The 25881-nt window shown below is 42.7% G+C and overlaps 1 protein-coding gene across 4 annotated transcripts in view; it reads left to right on the top strand.

Moving 5' to 3' along the window:
* The first annotated feature begins 22851 nt into the window (after positions 1-22851).
* The window catches only part of LOC139570746 (KH domain-containing RNA-binding protein QKI-like), a 105665-nt gene continuing 102635 nt past the window's right edge, over positions 22852-25881 (top strand). For 2 of the 4 annotated variants that reach the window (XR_011674156.1, XM_071392884.1), the window contains exon 1: positions 22852-23589. Coding sequence is in view for 3 of the 4 variants with exons in the window: in XM_071392884.1 (XP_071248985.1) it covers positions 23448-23589 (142 nt within the window). In the remaining variant the exon portion in view is untranslated. The remainder of the gene's footprint in view (positions 23590-25881) is intronic. The other 2 variants (XM_071392886.1, XM_071392885.1) reach the window with 2 other exon arrangements.

A 25881-nucleotide genomic window follows, 5' to 3' on the forward strand; every position in this document is an offset into this window, starting at 1 on the left:
CATACATCTATATATATGAGGAGACATAATCACAAAGCAGCCCCAATTACTATGCTATGAATGTCATCCAATTAAATCATGGCTATATTTGTCAGCTAACCCCTCAAGCTAATTGCTTTTATTGCATCCTATTGTGGAGAGAAACTTTCAAGAAAAACATTGGAGCAGAAATATTAAGAGAGGAAGTGCACTGACACATGATATGTGGTGTCACACTTTAAACCAACCCCCTGCCCTGCAAAGCTTCCATCCACCTGGTTCCCTTTAAGAAGTGTGCACCTGCTCCCATACAGTCACTTCACCCAGCCCGCTGCAGTTAGCCAGCAACCACAAATAACCACAGGAGCTCAAAGAGGCACTCAACATTCCTCTCACGCATACTATAAATCTACGTCAGCGAGGTGACCTCTACTACCACTCCAATGACCTTCCCAGGTGTGACGGACTACCATATAATATTGTCTAAGCTAAACCAATGACCTGCTATTGTCAATTCTTCCACTAGTTGTACCAGAGCCAATGATATAATTTAGTGGTTGATTCTATGCAACATACAGCGCATTTGGAAAGTATTCAGACCACATGACTTTTTCCACATTTTTCCACTCGTCAGTAAAAGGCACATGACAGCCCGCTTGGAGTTTGCCAAAAGGCTCCTAAAGACTTTCAGACCATGAGAAACAAGATTCTCTGGTCTGATGAAACCAAGATTTAACTCTTTGGCCTGAATTCCAAGCATCACGTCTGGAGTAAACCTGGCACCATTCTTACGGTGAAGCATGGTGGTGTAATTTATCATGTTGTGGGGATGATTTTCAGCGGCAGGGACTGGGAAACTCATCAGGGTTGAGTGAATGATGAACGGAGCGAAGTACAGAGAGATCCTTGATGAAAACCTGCTCCAGAGCACTCAGGACCTCAGACTGGAGCGAAGGTTCACTTTCCAACAGGACAATGACCCTAAGCATACAACCAAGACAACGCAGGAGTGGCTTTGGGACAAGTCTCTGAATGTCCTTGAGTGGCCTAGCCAGAGCCTGGACTTGAACCCAATCGAACATCTCTGGAGACACGTGAAAATAGCTGTGCAGCGACGCTCCCTATCTAACCTGACGGAGCTTGAGAGGATCTGCAGAGAAGAATTGGAGAAACTCCCCCAATACAGGTGTGCCAAGCTTGTAGCGTCATACCCCAGAAGACTCGAGGCTGTAATCGCTGCCAATGGAGCTTCAACAAAGTACTGAGTAAAGCGTCTGAATACTTATGTAAATGTGATATTGAAGTTTTTATATATACATGCAAAAGTTTCTAAAAACCTGTTTTTGCTTTGTCTTTATGGGGTATTGTGTGCAGATTGATGAGGGACATTTATTTATTTTTTATCCATTTTAGAATAAGGCTTTAACGTAACAAAATGTGGAAAAAGAGAAGGAGACTGAATACCTTCCGAATGCACTGCATACAGAGCCCCTGAGCTTATCCTGAACATGTGACCTGACCAGGAAAAACTCATGGCCTGCGTCTGAGTCCGTTATGATGTAGGCGTAACATACTGTTATCAGCCAACCGAGTTACGCAACGTCCTCCAATTTGCCTCTCTGCAGCACAGCTCAGGCCAGGAAGTGCATTGCAGCTGGCCCCCAGCCCGCAGCTCTGTCTCCCTGTGCCGGGCCAGCCTCCCTGACCCTGACCCCCACGGGCCCCACCACCCACCAGGCCATGGGCCCACTCAAAGGTATGACAAGCACGTAATTAAACTAATCCCAATTACACTCACCATGGCCTGTCCACTCCCATCTCCTCCACCCCCCCCCCCCCCCCCCCCAGGCGTCCTCCTGTGCTGGGCCTGGTGTGTTACTTCTGTAAGCCCACTAACAGCTGCTGAACGGAACATGCCCTTTCTGCCCTGCTCTTCAGCGCAGGACATTCCGTGCAGATGTTGGAGGGGGAAATAAAGACGCTCGGAGCATGGAACCTCTTTAAAACCAGGCCTGACAGCTTGTTTCATGAGCGCCTTCCAGGGTTATGCTCCTGAAACAGGGCGGAGGGTGAAAATATTATCCCCCGTGGCGTGACGAGAAGGGTATTGATCCAAACTTTGTGCTAGACCTCACAGAGAGGTGAGAGTGTTACTGTAGCCTGGACTTAGACATGGGGGGAAGTGACACTCCCACAGTCAGCACAGCAAGTATCGTGGTGGCAGCATCATGTTATGGGTATGCTTGTCACCGACAGGGACTGGGAAGTTTGTTAGGATGAAAATAAATATGAAAGGAGCAGAGCCCAATTAAAAAAGTTAGAGGAAAACCCACCTCAGTCTTTTAAAAGCCTACACAATTTTGAATGTCAAAGTACATACCAGAATGGCTTTCCAGGAGGTGTGTTCCTCAATGGTCCAGTCTCCGTCCTGACTTAAATCTGCTTTAAAAAACTGAGACATGGTTTGAATATCACTGTCCATTAATGATTCCCAACCAAATTTACTGAGCCTGAGAAATTTTGACAAAAACAATGGATATATGTTGCCCTACGTTGGGTAAGGTTGGAAGTATCTTATTAAAAATTATTCACAGCTGTAATGGCAGGCAAAGGTGCTTCCACCAAGTATTATTTCTGGGGTGTGAAGATATTCGCAATCAGTACATCCTCATTTTGTATTTCTTAGTCATTTGGAAAATGTTCTGGAATGTTTCTTTCACTTTGAAAATGTGGAGAAGGTTGTGTAGATCAATAGGAAGAAAATCTGATTTAATCCTTTTTTTAATCAAATTTTAAGGCCGGAAAATGTGAAGACTGTGTAAGGGGTGGGTAGAATTTCACTAGCGACTGTAAGCAGTGGTGTAAAAATACTTTTGTCCTTTTTGGGGACAAAAGTCTTTTTGGGGACAAAAGTCTTTACTTTACTTTACTATTTCTATTTTTGACAACTTTTACTTTTACTTCACTACATTCCTAAAGCAAATTAGGAACTTTTTACTCCATACATTTTTCCTGGCACCCAAAAGTACTCATTACATTTGAAATGGTTAGCAAGACAGGACATTTGAAATGATTTATACTTTAACTTTTGATACTTAAGTATATTTGAGCAATTACATTTACTTTTGATACGTAGGTATATTTAAAACTAAAATACTTTTAGACTTTTACTTAAGTAGGATTTTGCTGGGTGACTTTCACTTTTACTTGAGTAACTTTTACTTGAGGTATCTTTACTTTTACTCAAGTATGACAGTTGGGTACATTTTCCACCACTGACTGTAAGTGATGAGATAAGTGATGGGCGGAAGCAGCTCCATTTAGAAAGGTGCAGGCACAGTGTAGAGTACACTCTGCAACATCAGGGTGTGCCCATTCACTCCATTCATTGGGGACAGGAGGGGAGGGGAGAGGGAAGGGGAGGGTGAGGGTGAAGTGTGTTGGCGGGAATGCCACAGTGGCTGGATTACAGGGGGAATGTGAGGCGAGCGGAAAAGAGCGTATTCCCTCAGTCAGCCTGGACACACAGCTTAACGGTACACAGGGTGTGTGTGTGTGTGTGTGTGTGTGTGTGTGTGTGTGTGTGTGTGTGTGTGTGTGTGTGTGTGTGTGTGTGTGTGTGTGTGTGTGTGTGTGTGTGTGTGTGTGTGTGTGTGTGTGTGTGTGTGTGTGTGTGTGTGTGTGTGGTACGTGTGTGTTTGGTATGTGTATATGTGTGGATAGGGGGATAGGGGTGTGAGGATAGGGTAGGACTAGGACAGAAGGTTCTCCACATCAACCAGATAATAACCCCTCCAATCCCCAATCTCTTGACCTCTTTCTCTCCGTCAAGACCACCCAAGCTCTCCCTCATCCTCAGTTCCAGCTCATCAAGGTTCACGGGGTTCACCGGTTTCAAACACTTACACAATTGAGAACCAACCATTGTGAACAGCAGCTGCTTAAAGTAGTTAGGAAAAGGGGAACAAATTATTCAAAATTAGATCAGATCAAATAGGCTGCACGATGAAGGTTGATGTTCCTGACAAAATAGTTTCCAAGACATTTTCCTGGTTCCACTACAGTAGGTGCAATTCGTGGTTGTCTGTCAGATTGCATAAATCCAGCCGTGGCAGTTGTCCCTGTGCCACCCGTGCTGGCACTGGTATGTCCTAGGATGCCTGGGTTCCCCACAGACACGTCATAGCCTCTCTTCTGTTCCACCGCCACAGCGGACGTCGGCTCAGAGGGAAATTAATAGAGAGACTACTTCAATCAAAACAACAGGGCCGTTCCCTGAGTCTCCTCTCTGGCACGTCACAGGCACAAGCAGGGCTGCTGGACAGGCCCAGTTACAGACTGTCACATGTCATCTACTCCATCATTATGATCTCTCCTTGGGATAAGCCTGACTCTACCTCTGACCACTGCCTACCCTCAGGTCTAGTCTGCAATGCTAACACACCAAAAATAGATAGAGAGGGACTAGAATAGATGGCCATAGTTCAATCCCTGGCTGTTGGAGACCATATGGGTCCCCTCGACTCCCCCGCCACCTGTTGTTAGACCTATTTGTGTACAATGAAGTAATTTCCTCCTTACAGAAGTATGGACCCTACTAACATGCACTTATCAGACCACTGGTGGCTATGAGACTCCATACCTCTGTAGACATGACAGTATCAGACCTGTGTCTGCAGTTGATAAGGCTGTATGGTGCAAGCAGCCCAACAGTACACCAACCATGGTTTACTGACAGCTGAGAAATTGTCTGCCACCTCTGTCATCCCACTTGAAATCCGTATAAATGTGGTGTCTTTTCCTTTGACATGACATACACATCCTTTTCAGCCTACAGTTCGTTTCAGGGCTGGGTTTTACTTGAATGTTACCACCCACCAGCATGGCATTGTTTATTAATCAAAAACAACTACTAAGTTATTCCTCTTCACGACTGAGATGAGCCAAACAGCTTAGTGTCCACTCGGCCGCCTGAGCCATGGAGCAAATTAAAATAGGGGGTGCAAACTTGTTTTTGCACCTCCACTGTCTTTTACCAGAAAATTATGCTAATTTGTCAATTTCCACTTATTTTTTAGCTAGTTTGTATAAAAGAATATAGATATCTGACCTTTTTATAAATGGTATAATTGCTTGATGTGATAGCATTTAGTAAACTCGCTCCCTCCACCGCCCCAAGATGAACGGTTTTGATCACTGAAGTTTTGCTTCCTTCGTGCTCCGCTGCTTTGATTGGTGTAACGTTAGCTAGAAACCACAATTGTCTATTCAGGTCATGAAAAAGGCACCCACAAAATAAAATTCAAGGAATATATAGTTACATGATCGCGAGCAAAGTCATTGTAACCAATTCTTTCACTTCCCCTGTGAGGACCATGAGCACAGGCTTTTGAGATAGATGGCGAAGTCCAAGATAGGTGTAACGGTCGTCTTGTGGTGAATGAGCGGACCAAAGCGCAGCGTGAAATGTTGACATAATGATTTATTTAAACAAACGACGAAACACGAAATAACACTTGATAATTAACAAAATAACAAACGACGTAGACTGACCTAAAACATGTGAACTTACATATAACGAAGAACGCACGAACAGGTACAGACTACAAACAAACGATACAGTCCCGTGTGGTAACATATACGGACACAGGAGACAACCACCCACCACAAACAATGTGAAACAACCTACCTATATATGGTTCTCAATCAGAGGAAACGTCAAACACCTGCCTCTGATTGAGAACCATACAAGGTCAATTAACAATGACACTTAACATAGAACAAACAACACAGACTGCCCACCCAGCTCACGTCCTGACCCACTAAACACAACTATACAAAAGGAAAACAAGGTCAGGAACGTGACAATAGGCCAGTGGTTTCCATCTGTTCCAAAAATGTTCCTAAATCAATGTTTATGACAAATCCAGCTCTAGTACCAGCCATAGAGCCAGTTGGGCTAATCTTTTGAATACAGTGTAAGTACAAACAACAGCAACAACAGATAACATCAGCGAGCCACATCAGTTTGGTTCTATGAGATCATCTCGATCAGCTAATGTCACTTTTTGTGAAGCTCATGTTAACTGACTGCTATTATCTCATAGAACAAAACGTATACGATCTCCTGAGTGCATGTTAACCTTCATTCCCCATTCCTTTTCCCCATAGGGATGGCTGAAAGAACCAGAGGTAACTCATTTCCGGTTTTAGGACTTCAAGCTGGTGATCTCTATAGCCTCGCTAGGAAGGGAGACACAAGACCAGAGAGACTTTTGAGCGACTCTGTAAGAACCCGACTTTACACGAGGCACATGTAAAATCACCACACAACCAGGTTACTGCAACCAGAACCAGGCAGCCTGTCACCCAATCTCCATGATAAGCAGTGGCCAATCCAAAGGGAGAGGGTGGGGCCAAACAATGGACAGAGGTGAATGGCCGTGGGCTCCATGACACGGAAACAGCCATTGTCTCTGTCGTCCCTCTGTGGCACACAGGCGGTGCCTCCAATCCTGGTTGAAAGTAGCCGTTGTGGCGATGTCTCCATTGTGGAAGTACGCTAATTGTCTTTGTGTCTCTGTTCTTCGCTCCCCTTCTCCTGTATCTCACAATGGTGCACTGTGCTCCCCTCGAACGGCTAACAATCAGCCCCTCTGTTCCCACAGACCGTGGAGTCACTGTCCACTGTGCCTGTACACACACTCGCTGGCACACACACACGTACACTGGTTTCACAAACACACACCGTGGCATGTACACCCTAACAGACATAACGAGGCATGTATACACGCGGTGTATACAAATTCACACATGACACAATCACACACAAATAGAGTAGAGCATGATGGATGTCATGGCGAAGATAGTTTTTTTTTTTAGAAGTACAATGAATGACCCATAGTAACTATGTTAGGCTTACAGAAGGTTCAAAACAGTAGTGAGCATTCTTCCCTACTAAACTGCTGCTGTTCTGCTGAAGTTAGCCTTTTGGTTGTCTAAATTATTTGTCTGTACCTGCGCAAATGACAGATACTGACAGTCAGACACTCTGCCCTCCGGCTATCTAATGAACCCTCTAATGAACCCTCTCTGTGTGCTGACAAGCATCAACACTACATTTAGGAGATATGCTTTTATTTACTCTGAAGATCAAATCAATAGCCATTAGGGAAAAATCAATCAAATGCAGATAGAGGTTGAAAACAACACGTGATGTGTTGTAATCACAGTTGAAAACACTGTCATGACTAATCCTTTCTCTGTATAAGCAGCAAAGAAAATGTGTTTCAGACTGCAGCACATAGAGAAGTGAAACAGGAAGTATTATTTGGTCTTGTTGTGTTGAAGCAGAGTCCAAGATTGAAGAGAGTTTTCAGAAGAAATATTGTAGAACCATTGCAATGTTCCATGGTACTAGGTCAAGTTATTTCACATATGAGACATACCCACAGTAACATTGTAGTCCGTGGCATTATGTGGTCAGCTTGAGCCAGTTGAGAATGGTGCATTATGGGCAAGGTGCACTACAGGTCAGTTATGGGTCAGTATGCACTCATTTACTCTCCTCTCTTCATTTTAGATACCCTCTGTGTCAATACTGTACCTTAATAGAAAATGAGTCAAGTAAAAGTGAGTCACTGGGTAAAATACTATTTGAATAAAAGTCTAAAAGTATTTGGTTTTAAATATACTTAAGTATCAAAAGTAAATGTAATAGGTAAAATAAAATAAAAGTAAAAGTATAAATAATTTAAACCTCTTAAAGTATCCAAACCTTTTTTTTAAATGTTCACCTAAAATGACATACCCAAATCTAACTGCCTGTAGCTCAGGACCTGAAGCAAGGATATGCATATTCTTAATACTATTTGAAAGGAAACACTTTGAAGTTTGTGGAAATGTGAAATTAATGTAGGAGAATATAACACATTAGATCTGGTAAAAGATAATATAAAGATTTTTTATTTTTTATTTGACCATCATCTCTGAAATGCAAGAGAAAGGCCATAATGTATTATTTCAGTCCAGATGCAATTTAATTGTGGCCACTAGATGGCAGCAGCGTATTTGCAAAGCTTTAGACTGATCCAATGAACCATTGCATATCTGTTCAAAATGTTGTATTAAGACTGCCCAAATGTGCCTAATAGGTTTATTAATATATTTTCAAGTTCATAATTGTGCACTCTCCTCCAACAATAGCATGGTATTCTTTCACAGTAACAGCTACTGTAAATTGGACAATGCAGTTAGATGAACAAGAATTTAAGCCTTCTGCCCATATCAGATATGCCTATGTCCTGGGATTTGTTTTTTACTTACAACCTCATGCTAATCACATTAGCCTACGTTAGCTCAACCGTCCCACGGGGGAGGGGGGACACCAATCCCATTGAGGTTTTAAGCAAACCAGAAGGCACAATTTTTGTGTTTTTTAATTTACGGATATCCAGAGGCACACTCCAACACTCAGACATAATTTACAAACTAAGCATGTGTGTTTATTTGGTGAGTCCGCCAGATCAGAGGCAGTAGGGATGAATTAGACCATTTTCCTGTCTTGTTAAGCATTCAAAATGTAACGAGTACTTTTGGGTGTCAGGAGTATGGAGTAAAAAGTACATTATTTTCGTTAGGAATGTAGTGAAGTAAAAGTAAAAGTTGTCAGAAATATAAATAGTAAAGTACAGACACCCCAAAAAACTATTTAAGTAGTACTCTAAAGTATTTTTACTTAAGTACTTTACAAAACATTGACAGTATGTAGTTAGGGCCTATGTATACAATAACTATAGCATACATTTATTCAGATGTACAGTATGGCAGCTGCTCACTGCAACAGAGCCTTGATTGTTCCTGAATACTGTTATAATCTCATTAAGCCACCAGGACACAGGAGTTCACTGGGAAATTAACCAGTCAGAACACCACATCTCAAGATGTACTCCGAGAATGACTTTTAGTCTCGTTCTACATCTTTTGTAGTCATGATGTGTATGTTGCGATTTATTATCGAGCTGATGATGCACAGCAGGTGCTATACTTTTTATGACCAAAAACTGTTACCAACTCACTCTTCTTTCCTTGTCCCTTTCTTTTTCCTCACACTCTCTCTTTCTCATACCCACTTTCTCTTACCCTCTTCTTCCCTACCACTCCCTTCCTTCCATAACTGTCCCCGAATGTCACTGTCTTTCAACAATTTTTCTCTCTTTTCAACTCTCTCCCTCCTCCCCTTTCTTTCACTCTATACAACAACCACTCTCTCCCGTCATAACCTACCCTGTATTTCACTCTTCCGCCTACTCTTTCTCTCCACCTCTTGCTTTCTCTATTCCTCAGCCCTCACTTTCTCTCTTCCCCTTCTCCCTCCACCTCCCTCCCTCTCTCCATCTATCTCTCTCTCTTCTGCGTGAGCTGTAATGAAACGCTCTCCCAGTAATGCCTGTCCTCTCGATGCTCTGTTAATTACTCCTCTATTTATTTAGCTGATCTGTCCGGGAGGGGGCTGTTCCCGGCCGTGGGGATTGTCTGACTCCTGCGTTAAATAGCCTGCATTCCGATCCTCTGATGCTGAAACTAACATGAGTCCCCCCTTTTATCTCAACAGCGCGTCAAATTAGCACCCGGCAGATTCCTGCTACAAAGAACCAGGCAACCGAAAAAGCCTGGAGACAGGCTGATTAGTGCTGCGAGCCCTACACAGTATGGTGTCTCGAGCATGGCTGTATGTGGGCTCTGGCTCTACCGAACGAACGCCTCTGCCAGTCTGTCTGGATGTAAACTGTATTTAATGGTGTATGAACATCAAAGCAATGGGGGTGGCATTCAAAATAAATGAATTTAATTTCATGCAGTTAGATGGAATTTTATGATGAAAGTGATGAACATCTCTCACTTCTGGTGGAATTGGTGTGTATTTTTGGACAGAATGATGAGTAACAATAAACCAAACTGTTGTGAGAGTATTATGCTGCTTCTGTATAGTACTATCAACACCAACAACCGTCAAATACTATACCTTGTCACATGTAGGCTAATCAAATAACCTCTTCCATTGATATCTCATTCAGTGCCTCTCTCTCTGTGACTTTGTAGCCTGTTGTTCTATGAAGAAAATCTATTTTAAATGATACAAAGCTGATTTCCTTAGAGGCAGACAGAGTTGTTATTCACTGCCAGAGGCATTGAGGCAGGGTGACATGTAATATTATCAGGCTGATATCTCAGTTCATTCACCAAAACTCCTGTCTCATTGGGGTGGCGTTGCCATGGTGAGGGCTTGACCCCGTGCCCCCCATCGCTCAGTCTAGATCCGGTTTCATCAGTTTATAGGCTACTTTTCTTTTTGGTTTAACCCTGCTGGCCCACATGCCATCATTGGGGAGGCTAGGGGGACAGCGAGAGAGCGCGACAGAGAGAATGAGAGGGAGAGAGTGCTAAAGGGGTAGAGTGTGTGAGAAAGACGGAGGGATTGAAAAAGGCAGAGTTGGGAAAGAGATTGAGAGCGCCAGTGTTCTCCTGGCCAAGTTGGGACAGACAGAGGCCGGGTTGCTCTCTTTGCCTGGTTTCACAGTCTATGTGTGCAGGAATGCATTCATTAACAGTAATTCCTCTGCTCTCAAACAAGGGTGCCGTCACTGGGTGAGTGAGTGGAGGATTGGGGAGCTGGTGGGGCTAGGAGGCATTAAGGGGGGGGGGGGGGGGGGCATAAATACACCCCCTCCTCCTCCTCCAAACATACTCTCTGAGCAGAGGAGGGCGAGACTCTAGCCAGCCTAGGCCTCCGAGTCCAAGTCGATCTCCATGAGAATGGCCGTGGAGACACAAAGGGATGAAAAGGTAGTGGAAAAGGCCCAGTACAATCCCTTCCTGTTCTGTTGGGTCGTTTGTTTCAGGGCTGTCAGTGCCAGGCCCACAGCCCTCCTCGGCCCCCTCAAACCCCCTCAGCCCCTCGTCTCCTTGGCCCATTTCACACATTCTTCGCAGCTTTGTTTTCGGGCTGTTTTTAAAACATTGCTCCTGTTTTTTTCATTCACGTGAAAAGGGATGGCGGGCAAAGTAACATCAAACAGAAAGTGGGGCAATTGTTTTTCTAATACATCTAAAAGGCAGCCAGCTCCGGGCATGGAAAGTGTTTTGCATAACAAAAGAAAGGCAACACCATTAAGCCAATTAAACTATTTATATGCATATTTTAATGACAGAATTTAAGCAGTTATAATTCATGCTTATTGTGTGGTAAAATAAAACATCCCTTGCCTTCACTGGAATTAACATAGTTTTGTGAAACGTTTTGTGGTAAATCAACATCAGTAACAATGACGCCCTAATAGAACACAGCACATCATTCTCTCCATTCTCTTTAAAATGAGACTGTACATCCTACCTTTGATTCTGTGTTTATTCACAACATCCCCAACAGTTCAACTAAGTTGGACTGTAGAATGCATTATCACATTCACATATCACGTATACAATTTTCATAAAACTGTAACGACTGTAATGTAAAGCACTTTTGTCTTTTTTATAGTGTTACCTATAATCTATTACCTAATGAACATTTGTTTTTTATTGCAGAAACAGTACTCTATCGCCTTCAGTTTCACAGCTCTTTAAGGTAGGGGCACAGGGGTATTCCAGGTGACTGAAGCTGGTTGAGAGAATGCCAAGCGTGTGGAAATCTGTCATCAAGGCAAAGGGTGGCTACTTTGAAGAATCTCAAATATAAAATGTATTATATATATATAGATATACAGTGGGGAGAACAAGTATTTGATACACTGCCGATTTTGCAGGTTTTCCTACTTACAAAGTATGTAGAGGTCTGTAATTTTTATCATAGATACACTTCAACTGTGAGAGACAGAATCTAAAACAAAAATCCAGAAAATCACATTGTATGATTTTTAAGTAATTCATTTGCATTTTATTGCATGACATAAGTATTTGATACATCAGAAAAGCAGAACTTAATATTGAGATCATACTTAATTACAGAGATCATACGTTTCCTGTAGTTCTTGACCAGGTTTGTACACACTGCAGCAGGGATTTTGGCCCACTCCTCCATACAGACGTTCTCCAGATCCTTCAGGTTTCGGGGCTGTCGCTGGGCAATACGGACTTTCAGCTCCCTCCAAAGATTTTCTATTGGGTTCAGGTCTGGAGACTGGGTAGGCCACTCCAGGACCTTGAGATGCTTCTTACGGAGCAACTCCTTAGTTGCCCTGGCTGTGTTTCGGGTCGTTGTCATGCTGGAAGACCCAGCCACGACCCATCTCAATGCTCTTACTGAGGGAAGGAGGTTGTTGGCCAAGATCTCGCGATACATGGCCCCATCCATCCTCCCCTCAATACAGTGCAGCCGCCCTGTGCCCTTTGCAGAAAAGCATCCCCAAAGAATGATGTTTCCACCTCCATGCCTCCATGGTGTTCTTGGGGTTGTACTCATCCTTCTTCTTCCTCCAAACACGGCGAGTGGAGTTTAGACCAAAAAGCTCTATTTTTGTCACATCAAACCACATGACCTTCTCCCATTCCTCCTCTGGATCATCCAGATGGTCATTGGCAAACTTCAGACGAACCTGGACATGCGCTGGCTTGAGCAGGGGGACCTTGCGTGCGCTGCAGGATTTTAATCCATGGCGGCGTAGTGTGTTACTAATGGTTTTCTTTGAGACTGTGGTCCCAGCTCTCTTCAGGTCATTGACCAGGTCCTGCCGTGTAGTTCTGGGCTGATCCCTCACCTTCCTCATGATCATTGATTCCCCACGAGGTGAGATCTTGCATGGAGCCCCAGACCGAGGGTGATTGACCATCATCTTGAACTTCTTCCATTTTTTTATAATTGCACCAACAGCTGTTGCCTTCTCACCAAGCTGCTTGCCTATTGTCCTGTAGCCCATCCCAGCCTTGTGCAGGTCTACAATTTCATCCCTGATGTCCTTACACAGCTCTCTGGTCTTGGCCATTGTGGAGAGGTTGGAGTCTGTTTGATTGAGTGTGTGGACAGGTGTCTTTTATACAGGTAACGAGTTCAAACATGTGCAGTTAATACAGGTAATGAGTGGAGAACAGGAGGGCTTCTTAAAGAAAAACTAACAGGTCTGTGAGAGCCGGAATTCTTACTGGTTGGTAGGTGATCAAATACTTATGTCATGCAATAAAATGCAAATTAATTACTTAAAAATCATACAATGTGATTTTCTGGATTTTTGTTTTAGATTCCGTCTCTCACAGTTGAAGTGTACCTATGATAAAAATGACAGACCTCTACATGCTTTGTAAGTAGGAAAACCTGCAAAATCGGCAGTGTATCAAATACTTGTTCTCCCCACTGTATATATACAAACTTTCTTTGTAACCTTTTTACGGCAGTGTGTTAAATCAGGGTCACACGGAGTGTTTCTTGGTGGTCTTAAACCACCAATAATAATAATAAATTATACACCTTACACACATGGTTATGGGCTTTAAAAAAAGAAGACACCTGTACTATGTCAGATATAGAGTTCTCCATCCCAATATTACACTTTATATACATACCAGAAGACTGAAATATAGCAAAACCGTTTGATATAGAAACACCAGATTTTCAGAGTTATTTTTAATTATGTTAATTAATTATGAAATTATGAAAAATATGAATAACATTCCACCCATATGGCCACTAGGTCATTTGACTTCAGGAAAGGGTTTAATGTAATACTAACAGCCTCATAACAATTTTATGAAGTTGGCTTTATCTGGCCCAGGTAGGTACCCAATCTCCCAACCGCATAACTAGCTACCAAACCAAATCAAATTGCACAGCGCATTAGGAAAGTATTCAGAAACTTTCCCTTTTTCCACATGAAGTTACATTACAGCCTTATTCTAAAATGGATTCAATTAATTTCCCCCCCATCAATCTACTCACAATACCACATAATGACAAAGCGAAAATATTTACATAAATACCTTATTCAGACCCTTTGCTATGAGACTCGAAATTGAGCTCAGGTGCATCCTGTTTCCATTGATCATTCTTGAGATGTTTCTACAACTTGATTGGAGTCCACCTGTGGTAAATTAAATTGATTGGACATGATTTGGAAAGGCACACACCTGTCTATATAAGGTCCCATAGTTGACAGTGCATGCCAAGAGCAAAGATCCAGCCATGAGGTCAAAGGAATTGTCCGTAGAGCGCCGAGACAGGATTGTGTCAAGGCACAGATCTGGGGAAGGGTACCAAAACATTTCTTCAGCATCCCCAAGAACACAGTGGCCTCCATCATTCTTAAATGGAAGAAGTTTCGAACCACCAAGACTCTTCCTAGAGTTGGCCGCCCAGCCAAACTGAGCAATTGGGGGAGAAGGACCTTGGTCAGGGAGGTGACCAAGAACCAGATGGTCACTCTGACAGAGCTCTAGAGTTCCTCTGTGGAGATGGGAGAACCTTCCAGAAGGCCAACCATCTCTGCAGCACTCCACCAATCGGGCCTTTTTGGTAGAGTGGCCAGATGGAAGCCACTCCACAGTAAAAGGCACATGACAGCCTCTTGGAGTTTGCCAAAAGGCACCTAAAGACTCTCAAACCATGAGAAACAAGATTCTCTGGTCTGATGAAACCGAGATTGAACTCTTTGGCCTGAATGCCAAGTGTCACGTCTGGAGGAAACCTGGCACAATCCCTACGGTGAAGCATGATGGTGGCAGCATCATGCTGTGGGGATGTTTTTCAGCGGCAGGGGACTGGGAGACTCGTCAGAATCGAGGCAAAGATTAAAGGAGAAAAGTACAGAGAGATCCTTGGTTCACCTTCCAAAAGGACAACGACCCCAATCACACAGCCAAGACAACACAGGAGTGACTTCGGGGCAAGTCTCAATGTCCTTGAGTGGCCCAGCCAAAGCCTGGACTTGAACCCAATCGAACATCTCTGGAGAGACATGAAAATGCCTGTGCACCAACTCTTCCAATCCAACCTGACAGAGCTTGAGAGGATCTGCAGAGAAGAATGGGAGAAACTCCCCAAATACAGATGTACCGAACTTGTAGTGTCATACCGAAGACTCAATGCTGTAATCGCTGCCAAAGGTACTGAGTAAAAGGTCTGAATACTTACTGTATGTAAACATGACATTTCCTTTTTTTTGTTTTATAAATCAGCAAATATTTCTAAAAACCTGTTTTGGCTTTGTCATTATGGTGTATTGTGTGGAGATTGATGAGGATAAAAATAAATGTAATCAATTTTAGAATAAGGCTGTAACATAACAACATATGGAAAAAGTCAAGGGGTCTGAATACTTTCCAAATGCACTGTATAAACTGAACAGTACAGGACCCAAAATCGAACATTGCGGAATACCACATGTGATATGTATTTTCTCTGAGTTATGTTTACCAAGAGTTACAAACTCTTGACCGGTTATATAGGTCCTAAACCAATTTAGAACTGGACCGGAGAGCCCAAGCCATTCTGTGCAGAAGGACATCATGGTCAACAGTGTCAAACCCAGCACTTAAATCTAATAGTACTGTACAATGTCAGAGAGCTGTTTGCATCTGTGTTGGATCTAAGATCATTTACCACCTTAACACTCTGTGATGTGGTGGGCACGAAAACTAGAATTTTTCAAAAATACAGTTGGCACTTAAAATATATTTTTGCTGTTTCAACACCAATTTCTCCGAAACGTTGCTTAAGAATGGAAGGTTGGAAAATTGCTAAGAGCTGAAGCATCTAGATTACTTTTCTTCAGAAGAGGTCTCACCATTGCAGTTTTTAGTACAATGGGGAAAGTTCCCTGTGAAATGAGAGTGATTAACAATAGCTTGCACTTCTGCAGATATACAATTGAAAACTGTTTTGAAGGTGGTGGGAATAGGATCAAGAATGCAGGTACAAGTCTTACGTTGTGATATCACTTTCCTGAGCATGTCTGTGTCAACCAGGGAAAATAAATCCATTGTGCCGTTGCGTGCTAGGCTATGGCACATATCATCAATTTTCTCAACAGGTCTTGCTTGACTGATAGCCAGCCTATTGTTGGTTATCTTATCTCTGAAATATGCCACGACGTTTAGATGCGGAGGAAAGTTCAGAAAGGTTTGTGGGGGTAGGATTTATCAGGCCATCAACGGTCGAGAAAAGCACTCTCAAATTATTCTGATTTATAGTGATCAAGTTAGAAAAATGAGCATTTCTGGCATTTCTAATTGCCTTGTTAGATATGACAAGAGCTCTCTCGGAATATCGTAATGGACCTGCAACTTTGACTTTCTCCACTTCCGCTCTGCCTTTCTGCAATTTCTCTTTAATTGATTAGTTTCCTCACTCATCCAAGGGGCTCTTCATTTGGACGTGGCCTTTTTCAACTTTACTGGAGCTATGGCATCAATTGTTGCCCTTAATTTGCTATGAAAGTTATCAGCTAAATCATCACAAGAGGAAGGCAGAATGGGTGGGGGATATTGTTCATACACTAAATTAAAATCTTTAGCAACTTCAGAGGTAAGATAAAGTTTCTTAATGTGTTCAGTATTACCCTGCACTATGGGCAACAAGGTAATAAAAAAAAACAGTGGTGATCAGATAAAGCAACATCAACAATAGAGGATATGTCAATAGAAAGCCCCTTGGTAAAAACCAGGTCCAGAGTATGGCCGCAATCATGGGTGGGCCCTGTAACTAACATGTTGGATAAAGTCCATACTGCTCAAAAGATTGATAAGTTCAATGTCCTTGGGGTCAGTCTCTTTGTCAACATGAATATTAAAATCACCCAACACAATGATTTTAGCATAGTTCTTAACGACAATAGACAATAGTTCAGATAAATCAGTAAAGAAAGTGGGGCAGTGCTTTGGCGGCCTATACAGGGTTATGGCCAGCACTGGTGGCTGACATTTGAACAGTATAGCATGATGCTCAAAAGACCCAAAGTCGCCAAAAGAAATGTCCATACAGCTGAGAGCATTAGTAAAAATAGGCTGTCCTCCCCACCCTTTTTCCCTTTTCTGATAGAGCATGAAAAGTTGTAGTCCAGGGGGAGGCTTCAATAAGAGCGACACTACAGTCTGATGACAGCCATGATTCAGTGAGAAACATGCAATCAACTTTGCGCTCAGTAAGGAGGTCCTTCACGAGAAAGGTTTTAATTGTGATTGCTCCAATATTTAAAAGCGCCATATTCAACGTGTGGGCCACTCTGCCCCTGGGGGATCTGCCTCGAGGTAACCAATGGAATAACAGCCAAATTATTCATGTTACAACAACGTTTTCTGACAGATTTGAGACTATCAGAATGGTAGGATATAACGGTTTGTATAAACTCACTATAGAAGCAGGAGTTAAAGGAACATAAATTAGGCTATTCACAATAACCATAGTCCCATTTCTAAAGGAGTCCTCTGTTGCTTATTCTAACAGGGAGAACTGGAGCACTACCAGACCCTGTCCGTCAGTCTCTAAAACAGTTTGCGATGTTGCTTGAAATAATCTTGGAACCCCTGCGGTTGTGGTGAATCCCGTATTTTTGAAAAAGTGCTGGTTGCTCCCACAGCAAATAAAAGTTGTCACAAAAAGAGACATTCCTGTTGTTGCAGTTTCTTCAGGTACTCGTTCAGGGCAAAGATTCAGCTGAAACGTTCCGAATCCCTTCTGTAGCACGGGAGGGGGCCAGAGATAATTATTATCAAAGTACGTGGACACCCCTTCAAATTAGTGTATTCGACTATTTCAGCCACACCCATTGCTGACAGGTGTATAGAATCGAGGACACAGGCATGCAATCTCCATAGACAAACATTGGCAGTAGAATGGCCTTACTGAAGAGCTCAGTGACTTTCAACGAGGTACCATAGCATGTCACCTTTCCAACAAGTCAGTTCGTCAAATTTCTGCCCTGCTAGAGCTGTCCCAGTCAACTGTAAGTGCTGTTATTGTGAAGTGGAAACGTCTAGGAGTAACAACAGCTCAGCCGCGAAGTGGTAGGACACACAATCTCAAAGAATGGGACCGCCGAGTGCTGAAGCTCGTAGTCCATAAAAATCGTCTGTCCTCGGTTACAACACTCACTACCGAGTTCCAAACTGCTTCTGGAAGCAACGTCAGCACAAGAACTGTTCCATGGCTAAGCAGCCACACACAAGGCTAAGACCACACACAAGGCTAAGACCACACACAAGGCTAAGACCATCATGCGCAATGCCAAGCGTCAGCTGAAGTGTTGTAAAGCTCAACGCCATTGGACTCTGGAGCAGTGGAAACTCGTTCTCTGGAATGATGAATCAGGCTTCACCATCTGGCATTCCAACGGACGAATCTGGGTTTGGCGGATACCAGGATAACGCTACCTGCCCCAATGCATAGTGCCAGCTGTAAAGTTTGGTGGAGGAAGATTAATGGTCTGGTGCTGTTTTTCATGGTTTGGGCTAGGCCCCTTAGTTCCAGTGAAGGGAAATCTTATAGCCTACAATGACCTTCTAAACAATTTTGTGCTTCCAGTTCCTGTTTCAGCATGACAATGACCCATGCACCAAAGTGATATCCATACAGAAATGGTTTGACTGGCCTGCACAGAGCCCTGACCTATTAATTTTCACAAAGTCTGCTGCCTCAGTTGTTTGATGGCAATTTGCATATACTCCAGAATGTTATGAAGAGTGATCAGATGAATTGCAATTAATTGCAAAGTCCCTCTTTGCCATGCAAATGAACTGAATCCCCCCAAAACATTTCTACTTCATTTCAGCCCTGCCACAAAAGGACCAGCTGACATCATGTCAGTAATTATCTCGTTAACACAGGTGTGTGTTGACGAGGACAAGGCTGGAGATCACTCTGTCATGCTGATTGAGTTCGAATAACAGATTTTAAGCTTCAAAAGGAGGGTGGTGCTTGGAATCATTGTTCTTCCTCTGCCAACCATGGTTACCTGCAAGGAAACAAGTGCCGTCATCATTGCTTTGCACAAAAAGGGCTTCACAGGCAAGGATATTGCTGCCAGTAAGATTGCACCTAAATCAACCATTTATCAAATCATCAAGAACTTGAAGGAGAGCGGTTCAATTGTTGTGAAGACAGCTTCAGGGTGCCCAAGAAAGTCCAGCAAGCGCCAGGACTGTCTCCTAAAGTTGATTCAGCTGCGGGATCAGGGCACCACCAGTACAGAGCTTGCTCAGGAATGGCAGCAGGCAGGTGTGAGTGCATCTGCACGCACAGTGAGGCGAAGACTTTTGGAGGATGGCCTGGTGTCAAGAAGGGCAGCAAAGAAGCCACTTCTCTCCAGGAAAAACATCAGGGACAGACTGATATTCTGCAAAAGGTACAGGAATTGGACTGCTGAGGACTGGGGTAAAGTCATTTTCTCTTATGAATCCCCTTTCCGATTGTTTGGGGCATCCGGAAAAAGCTTATCCAGAGAAGACAAGGTGAGCGCTACCATCAGTCCTGTGTCATGCCAACAGTAAATCATCCTGAGACCATTCATGTCTGGGGTTGCTTCTCAGCCAAGGGAGTGGGCTCACTCACAATTTTTCCTAAGAACACAGCCATGAATAAAGAATGGTACCAACACTTCTTCCGAGAGCAACTTCTCTCAACCTTCCAGGAACAGTTTGGTGACAAACAATGCCTTTTCCAGAATGATGGAGCACCTTGCCATAAGGCCAAAGTGATAACTAAGTGGCTCGGGGAACAAAACATCGATGTTTTGGGTCCATGGCCAGGAAACTCCCCAGACCTTAATCCCATTGAGAATTTGTGGTCAATCCTCAAGAGGCGGGTGGACAAACAAAAACCCACAAATTCTGACAAACTCCAAGCATTGATTATGCAAGAATGGGCTGTCATCAGTCAGGATGTGGCCCAGAAGTTAATTGACAGCATGCCAGGGTGGATTGCAGATGTCTTGAAAAAGAAGGGTCAACACTGCAAATATTCTTTGCATCAACTTCATGTAATTGTCAATAAAAGCCTTTGACACTTATGAAATGCTTGTAATTATACTTCAGTATTTCATAGTAACATCTGACAAAAATATCTAAAGACACTGAAGCAGCAAACTTTGTGAAAATGTATATTTGTGTCATTCTCAAAACTTTTGGCCACGACTGTACAGTGCCTTTGGGAAATATGCAGACCCATTGATATTTTCTACATTTTGTTACATTACAGCCTTATTCTAAATGTTATTAAAATAACATTTTCCTCATCAATCTACACACAATACCCCATAATGACAAAGCAATAGCTGTTTATTTTTTTATTTTTGGTCATTTATAAACATTTTTAAAAATGTAACATCAAATTTACATAAATATTCAGACACTTTACTCAGTACTTTGTTGAAGCACCTTTGGCAGCGATTACAGCATCGAGTCTTCTAGGGTTTCTCCCATTCTTCTCTGCAGATCCTCTAAATCTATGTCAGGTTGGATGCGGAGCTTTGCTGCACAGCTATTTTCAGGTCTCTCCAGAGATGTTCGATCGGGTTCAAGTCCGGGCTCTGGCTGGGACACTCAAGGACATTCAGAGACTTGCGTTGTCTTGGCTGTGTGCTTAGGGTCGTTGTCCTGTTGGAAGGTGAACCTTCGCCCCAGTCTGAGGTCCTGAGTGCTCTGGAGCAGGTTTTTTTAAGGATCTCCTTGTACTTTGCTCGGTTCATATTTTCCTCTATCCTGACTAGTCTCCCAGTCCCCACAACATGATGCTGCCACCACCATGCTTCACCGTAGGGATGGTTCCAGGTTTCCTCCAGACGTGACGCTTGGCATTCAGGCCAAAGAGTTCAATCTCGGTTTCATCAGACCAGATAACCTTGTTTCTCATGGTCTGAGTCTTTAGGTGCCTTTTGGCAAACTCCAAACGGGCTGTCATGTGCCTTTTACTGAGGAGTGTTTTCCGTCTGGCCACTCTACCATAAAGGCCAGATTGGTAGAGTTCTGCAGAGATGGTTGTCCTTCTGGAAAGTACTCCCATCTCCACAGAGGAACTCTAGAGCTCTGTCAGAGTGACCATCTGGTTCTTGGTCACCTCTCTGACCAAGGTCCTTCTTACTCAATTGCTCAGTTTGGCCAGGTGGCTAGCTCTAGGAAGAGTCTTGGTGGTTCCAAACTTCTTCCATTTAAGAATAATGGAGGCCACTGTGTTCTTGGGGACCTTCAATGCTGCTGACATTTTTTGGTACCCTTCCCCAGATCTGTGCCTAAACACAATCCTGTCTCTGCGCTTTCCTTACAATTCCTTCAATCTCATGGCTTGGTTTTTGCTCTGGCATGCACTGTCAACTATGGGACCTTATATAGAGAGGTCTGTGCCTTTCCAAATCATGTCCAATCAATTTAATTTACCACAGGTGGACTCCAATCAAGTTGTAGAAACATCTCAAGAATGATCAATGGAAACAGGATGCACCTGAGCTCAATTTCGAGTCCCATAGCAAAGGGTCTGAATATTTAAGTAAATAAGGTATTTCTGTTTTTTATTTTTAATACATTTGCAAACATTTCCAAAAACCTGTTTTCCTTTTGTCATTATAGGGTATTTTGTGTAGATTGTTGAGGATTTTTATTTATTTAATCCATTTTAGAATAAGGCTGTAACGTAACAAAATGTGAAAAAAGTCAAGGGGTCTGAGTACTTTCCGAAGGCACTGTACATGGGGTACCATTACCGAGTCAATGTGCAGGGGTACGAGGTAATTGAAGTAGATACTGTACAGTATGTACATAGAAATAGAGATAAAGTGACAGATAATCAACAGTAGCAGCAGTGTATGTGATGAGTCCAAAAAATTTGTGCAAAAAGGTCAATGGAGATAGTCCAGGTAGGAAATTTTTATCAAGCAATTACTACAGATGTAGGATCTTAATTTAAGCCAGTTTACTACAGCAGAAGAAAAACTGCAGCAATAGGAAATGTGTATTATTATTTGAATTATAATGAATGAGAAATTTGTAGGGTTTGATAGTTTTTTCGCTCGGGCAAATCAAGTCTGAAATTTTAAAGTGGAAACTACAAACTTTAGAAGCCTTTTCAATTTTAGCAGAGATGCAGAGAAGCATATTTTTGTTTATTAAAACCACCAGTCAGGAGGATACAGACAGCTCCAGAGGTATGCTTAAATATGCAGAAAAATAAACATATTTTTTTACATAGAATTAAGCATAATGATTATGGCTCTAGATTGCAGGAAAAGGCTGTTTCAATTCTTCAATTTACCGACGGGCCCCTCTTCGGACCACCTCCAGGCCATCCTCACATACTTTGTGCCCCCCTTCAGATTTTTGGTTTGCATGACACCCCTGGGCACGGAGTGGGGCCTGGCTCCCACCCACTGGGGAGCCAGGCCCACCCAATCAGATTGAGACATTATTTGTCTTTTTACCTAAACACCATCAGATAGAATTCATAGCGAGCAGTGAGTTATTCAGACTTGATTAAATATAACAGAACAGATGAACAGGAATGACATTCACTCTCACAGGATGGGTTGCCAAAAAAACGAACTAAAAACCACACCCCCAATAAGCCTCGAATATGACTGCATTAAGGCATACTGTATGTCACTGTGCTTCTATGGCTATATGCACCATGCCACTGCCTATTTAATTTGTTCATCTAGAAAACAAGACAGGTCATAATCCAGTGCCTTTATCACTGTCAACGCACCTATATTTAAGCTTTAATTAGCTTGAAAATGTGTAATTATTCTCTCAGCCTCATTGTAAAATGTGTAGAAAAGCAAGAGGTGAGCTATAAAACGGCACATTTTCCTCTCTGCCCCATGGCAAAATGTGTAGAGTTGCAGGAAATTAGTTTAGCTTTGTGTAAATATGTGCACACGCATTTGTCCTTCCACACTCGGTCCCAGCGGAGCGCGCGCCTCAGCTCTCCGCTGCGAAACTCGGCTGTGAAGTGTGGTCATGTGACGGGCTAGCGAGCCCAGGCGAAGCACAGCCACACGGTTACATGAGACCGAATGCCAGCTTCATTGAAAAAGCTCTGTTATCGAGAGTAGAGACAGGAGGGACAGACGTTTTCAGTGTGCAGACACACAAATAACAACACGCAGAAAGCTCTGGGGAACTCGGCGAAAGGGACATTTTCACAGCCTCAAGAACCTCGGTAGAAGAAAGCAGAAGACACATCGTTTTAAAAGATAAATCAAGCGCAGTGGACACAGCGGGACTAGATTATTCATTCCGATAACTTCTATAAGGGCAACCGCCGTTTCATATTTTAGTTTTATTTTTCCTTTCATTTACTTTTTTCTTTATTTTATCACCTGTCCTCAGAAAAGCTTACAACCAGACGGAGTTGAATTGCAGTGCAGTGCGTAAAGAAATTGAACGCAACAGCAGGAGACAGAACAGCTCACCGCATTTAACCTACCAGCAAAATACAGTATATATATTTTTTTCCCATCCTTGGTTCTGCTTGGAGCTGATTTTTGTTAATTTTTTGGAATATGGTTGGGGAAATGGAAACGAAGGAGAAACCGAAGCCTACCCCAGACTATCTCATGCAGCTCATGAATGATAAGAAACTGATGAGCAGCCTACCCAACTTCTGCGGAATTTTTAACCACCTCGAACGGCTGCTTGATGAAGGTAAATTTGGGATCAATGTGTGTGAATAGACAAGCACCCTAAATGAAGGTAACATTACATGTGTGGTAGCTTATGTCACAGTCTGTGCATGGATCCCACATACGTATTCTCTCATAGTGAAAGTGCTGTCTCCCTTCCTTTTTACATAGGTCGACGTTGGGAGCATTTTATGCCTCTGTGGACTGAAATCATAAGCAATGTATTTTACAGAGACGTGAATGTGTTGTCATCATTGGAAAAATCATTATATCAATGCAGACACAACAGTAGGCTAGTCTACAGTTCTGAATAGTTCGCATTCGTTTTATGCAAGCCTCCAAACCTTCAGACGTTTCACCCGAAGAGCACACCAGTACTTGTATTCTTGCGTGCTTTAATCCCACTCATGTTGACATAAAACATTTGATTAAAAGGTGAAACCCTAGCCTACCTAAATAGAAAGAAAGATTACAATCTGTTTGGTGATTCGCGTATTCTTCAGAGTTATTTTAGAGTTAACCTAAACTAGACATCGCTTTTGGACTCGATTTCAAGGTAACACACAATGCATGAGGTGGAGGGAAAAGTCCAACATTTGTCTGCATTTAAGACAATGTTTTTTAAAATAAATGTTTAATACGTTGTCCCTAACTACACAGCCAATATTGTAACCACCGTTATCCTCAGAGCGCAATGAAGAGTGAAACATTTCTCACTCCAAACCGTCTTTTAAAAAAAATAACGATTTTCCCCTGAGAATATTAGTGAAACAATAACTACGTTTCGTGTTTATTTATTTGGTGTCCTTCAACAATGTATATTCTAGTTGATATAGATAGGCAATAGTGCGTGTGAGTTGGAGTGCTAGAGAGACTGTTGGGGGTTTGGTGGATGAGGCGCCAGGGGGCTCCCACCGGGTTTCGTCTTCATCTTATTTTATCGCCCATCTCTTTGGGTACCATTTTCCCCTCATTCTGCTACCTTTCACTTTTTCAATTATTTAGGCCTACTAAACTATTTTATATATATCAAACTTTTGCATGCCTCCTTAGACCCTGTGAGGTTTTATTTGAAGTGATGAGCCTCTTTTTTGAGATTAGAATTTTATGATTTTCTATTAATCCCAAGGCATTACATACCCATTCACTATGGCAGCCTGCCTTGCGTTGCCTACATAGGCTATATGCCAGCAATTTCAGAAATATTTTGGTGAGTTCAGGAGATTTTCTTAGCGTGCATGAGGTGCCATTGAATTCGTTTATTTGGGTTATATCCTACAGTATTGGTGGTGGGGAACGTGACAATTGACTGCGTAATGTCCACAGGTAGAATTGCGCAATGCCTAGACCCTAGACCAGGGGTAGTCAACTATATTCAGCCACGGGCCAATTTTCATCAGAGCGAATGGTCGGGGACCCAGAAAATAATAATAATTATAATTAATTGACCACAACTAAGTCCCCCAAAATATTGTCATACCTTGATTACATTGAGAAACGATCATATGTCTCTTTTTTTATTTGTGGGAATATTTGGGAACAGATTTTCATAAATGACACCCATTTTTAGCTGAATTATATCATTTTTGACCAGTATTTTTTTTGAAAATAACAAAACTGTCACGGGACCCCTGCCGTAGACCTATACCTCCGCCTTCTATTTCAGGGGCGCGTTCAGCAGGACACAGCGTTTTAGAACGTTCAGACAGAAATATGCTATTTAGAACAGTCATGAATCTCTGACATGTAGAATAAGGAATCGGCTCTATTTGAGGTATTCCTATCTGCAACGTTCCCAATTGTTTTCGTTCTGAACATTACCCAGGTGTTTCTCTCATCTTGTCACGTGAAGAAAATATTGGTATTTTTAGTGAGAGGTAAGGTTTCTAACACACCTTTAAGAACGTCTAACCGCCCACGTCAAATCTAATTTACCATATGTGTGCAAAACAAGTGCTTTCTGTAGAGTTTTGCTGTTTGTCATGTTGTCAGTGGAAGGCTATGTTATACTGCAGCTGATTCAGGGCTAGGCCGTGAAGGAGAAACACACCCAACTTAGCCAAAGTGGATGTCCCCGCATATTATTGTCAATCTGTCATGTCATATGTTCACAAATCACCATCCTTAACCATTTGATTCTCAGCTCAGACGAGAGGCCCCACAGTCTCCGCCCACGTGTTCTCGAAGGGGTCTAACTTGTCTAGTGGGCCGGGTTAATCACGGACGCTCTCGCTCACGAGTTCCTGCTTTTCGCGTTGGTTTCGGTCTGAAGCGTAGATGCTTGATGGAGCTGCAGGCCGTGCTGGTGTGAGTG

Source organism: Salvelinus alpinus, chromosome 3 (genome assembly GCF_045679555.1).
Source record: "Salvelinus alpinus chromosome 3, SLU_Salpinus.1, whole genome shotgun sequence".
NCBI lineage: Eukaryota > Metazoa > Chordata > Actinopteri > Salmoniformes > Salmonidae > Salvelinus > Salvelinus alpinus.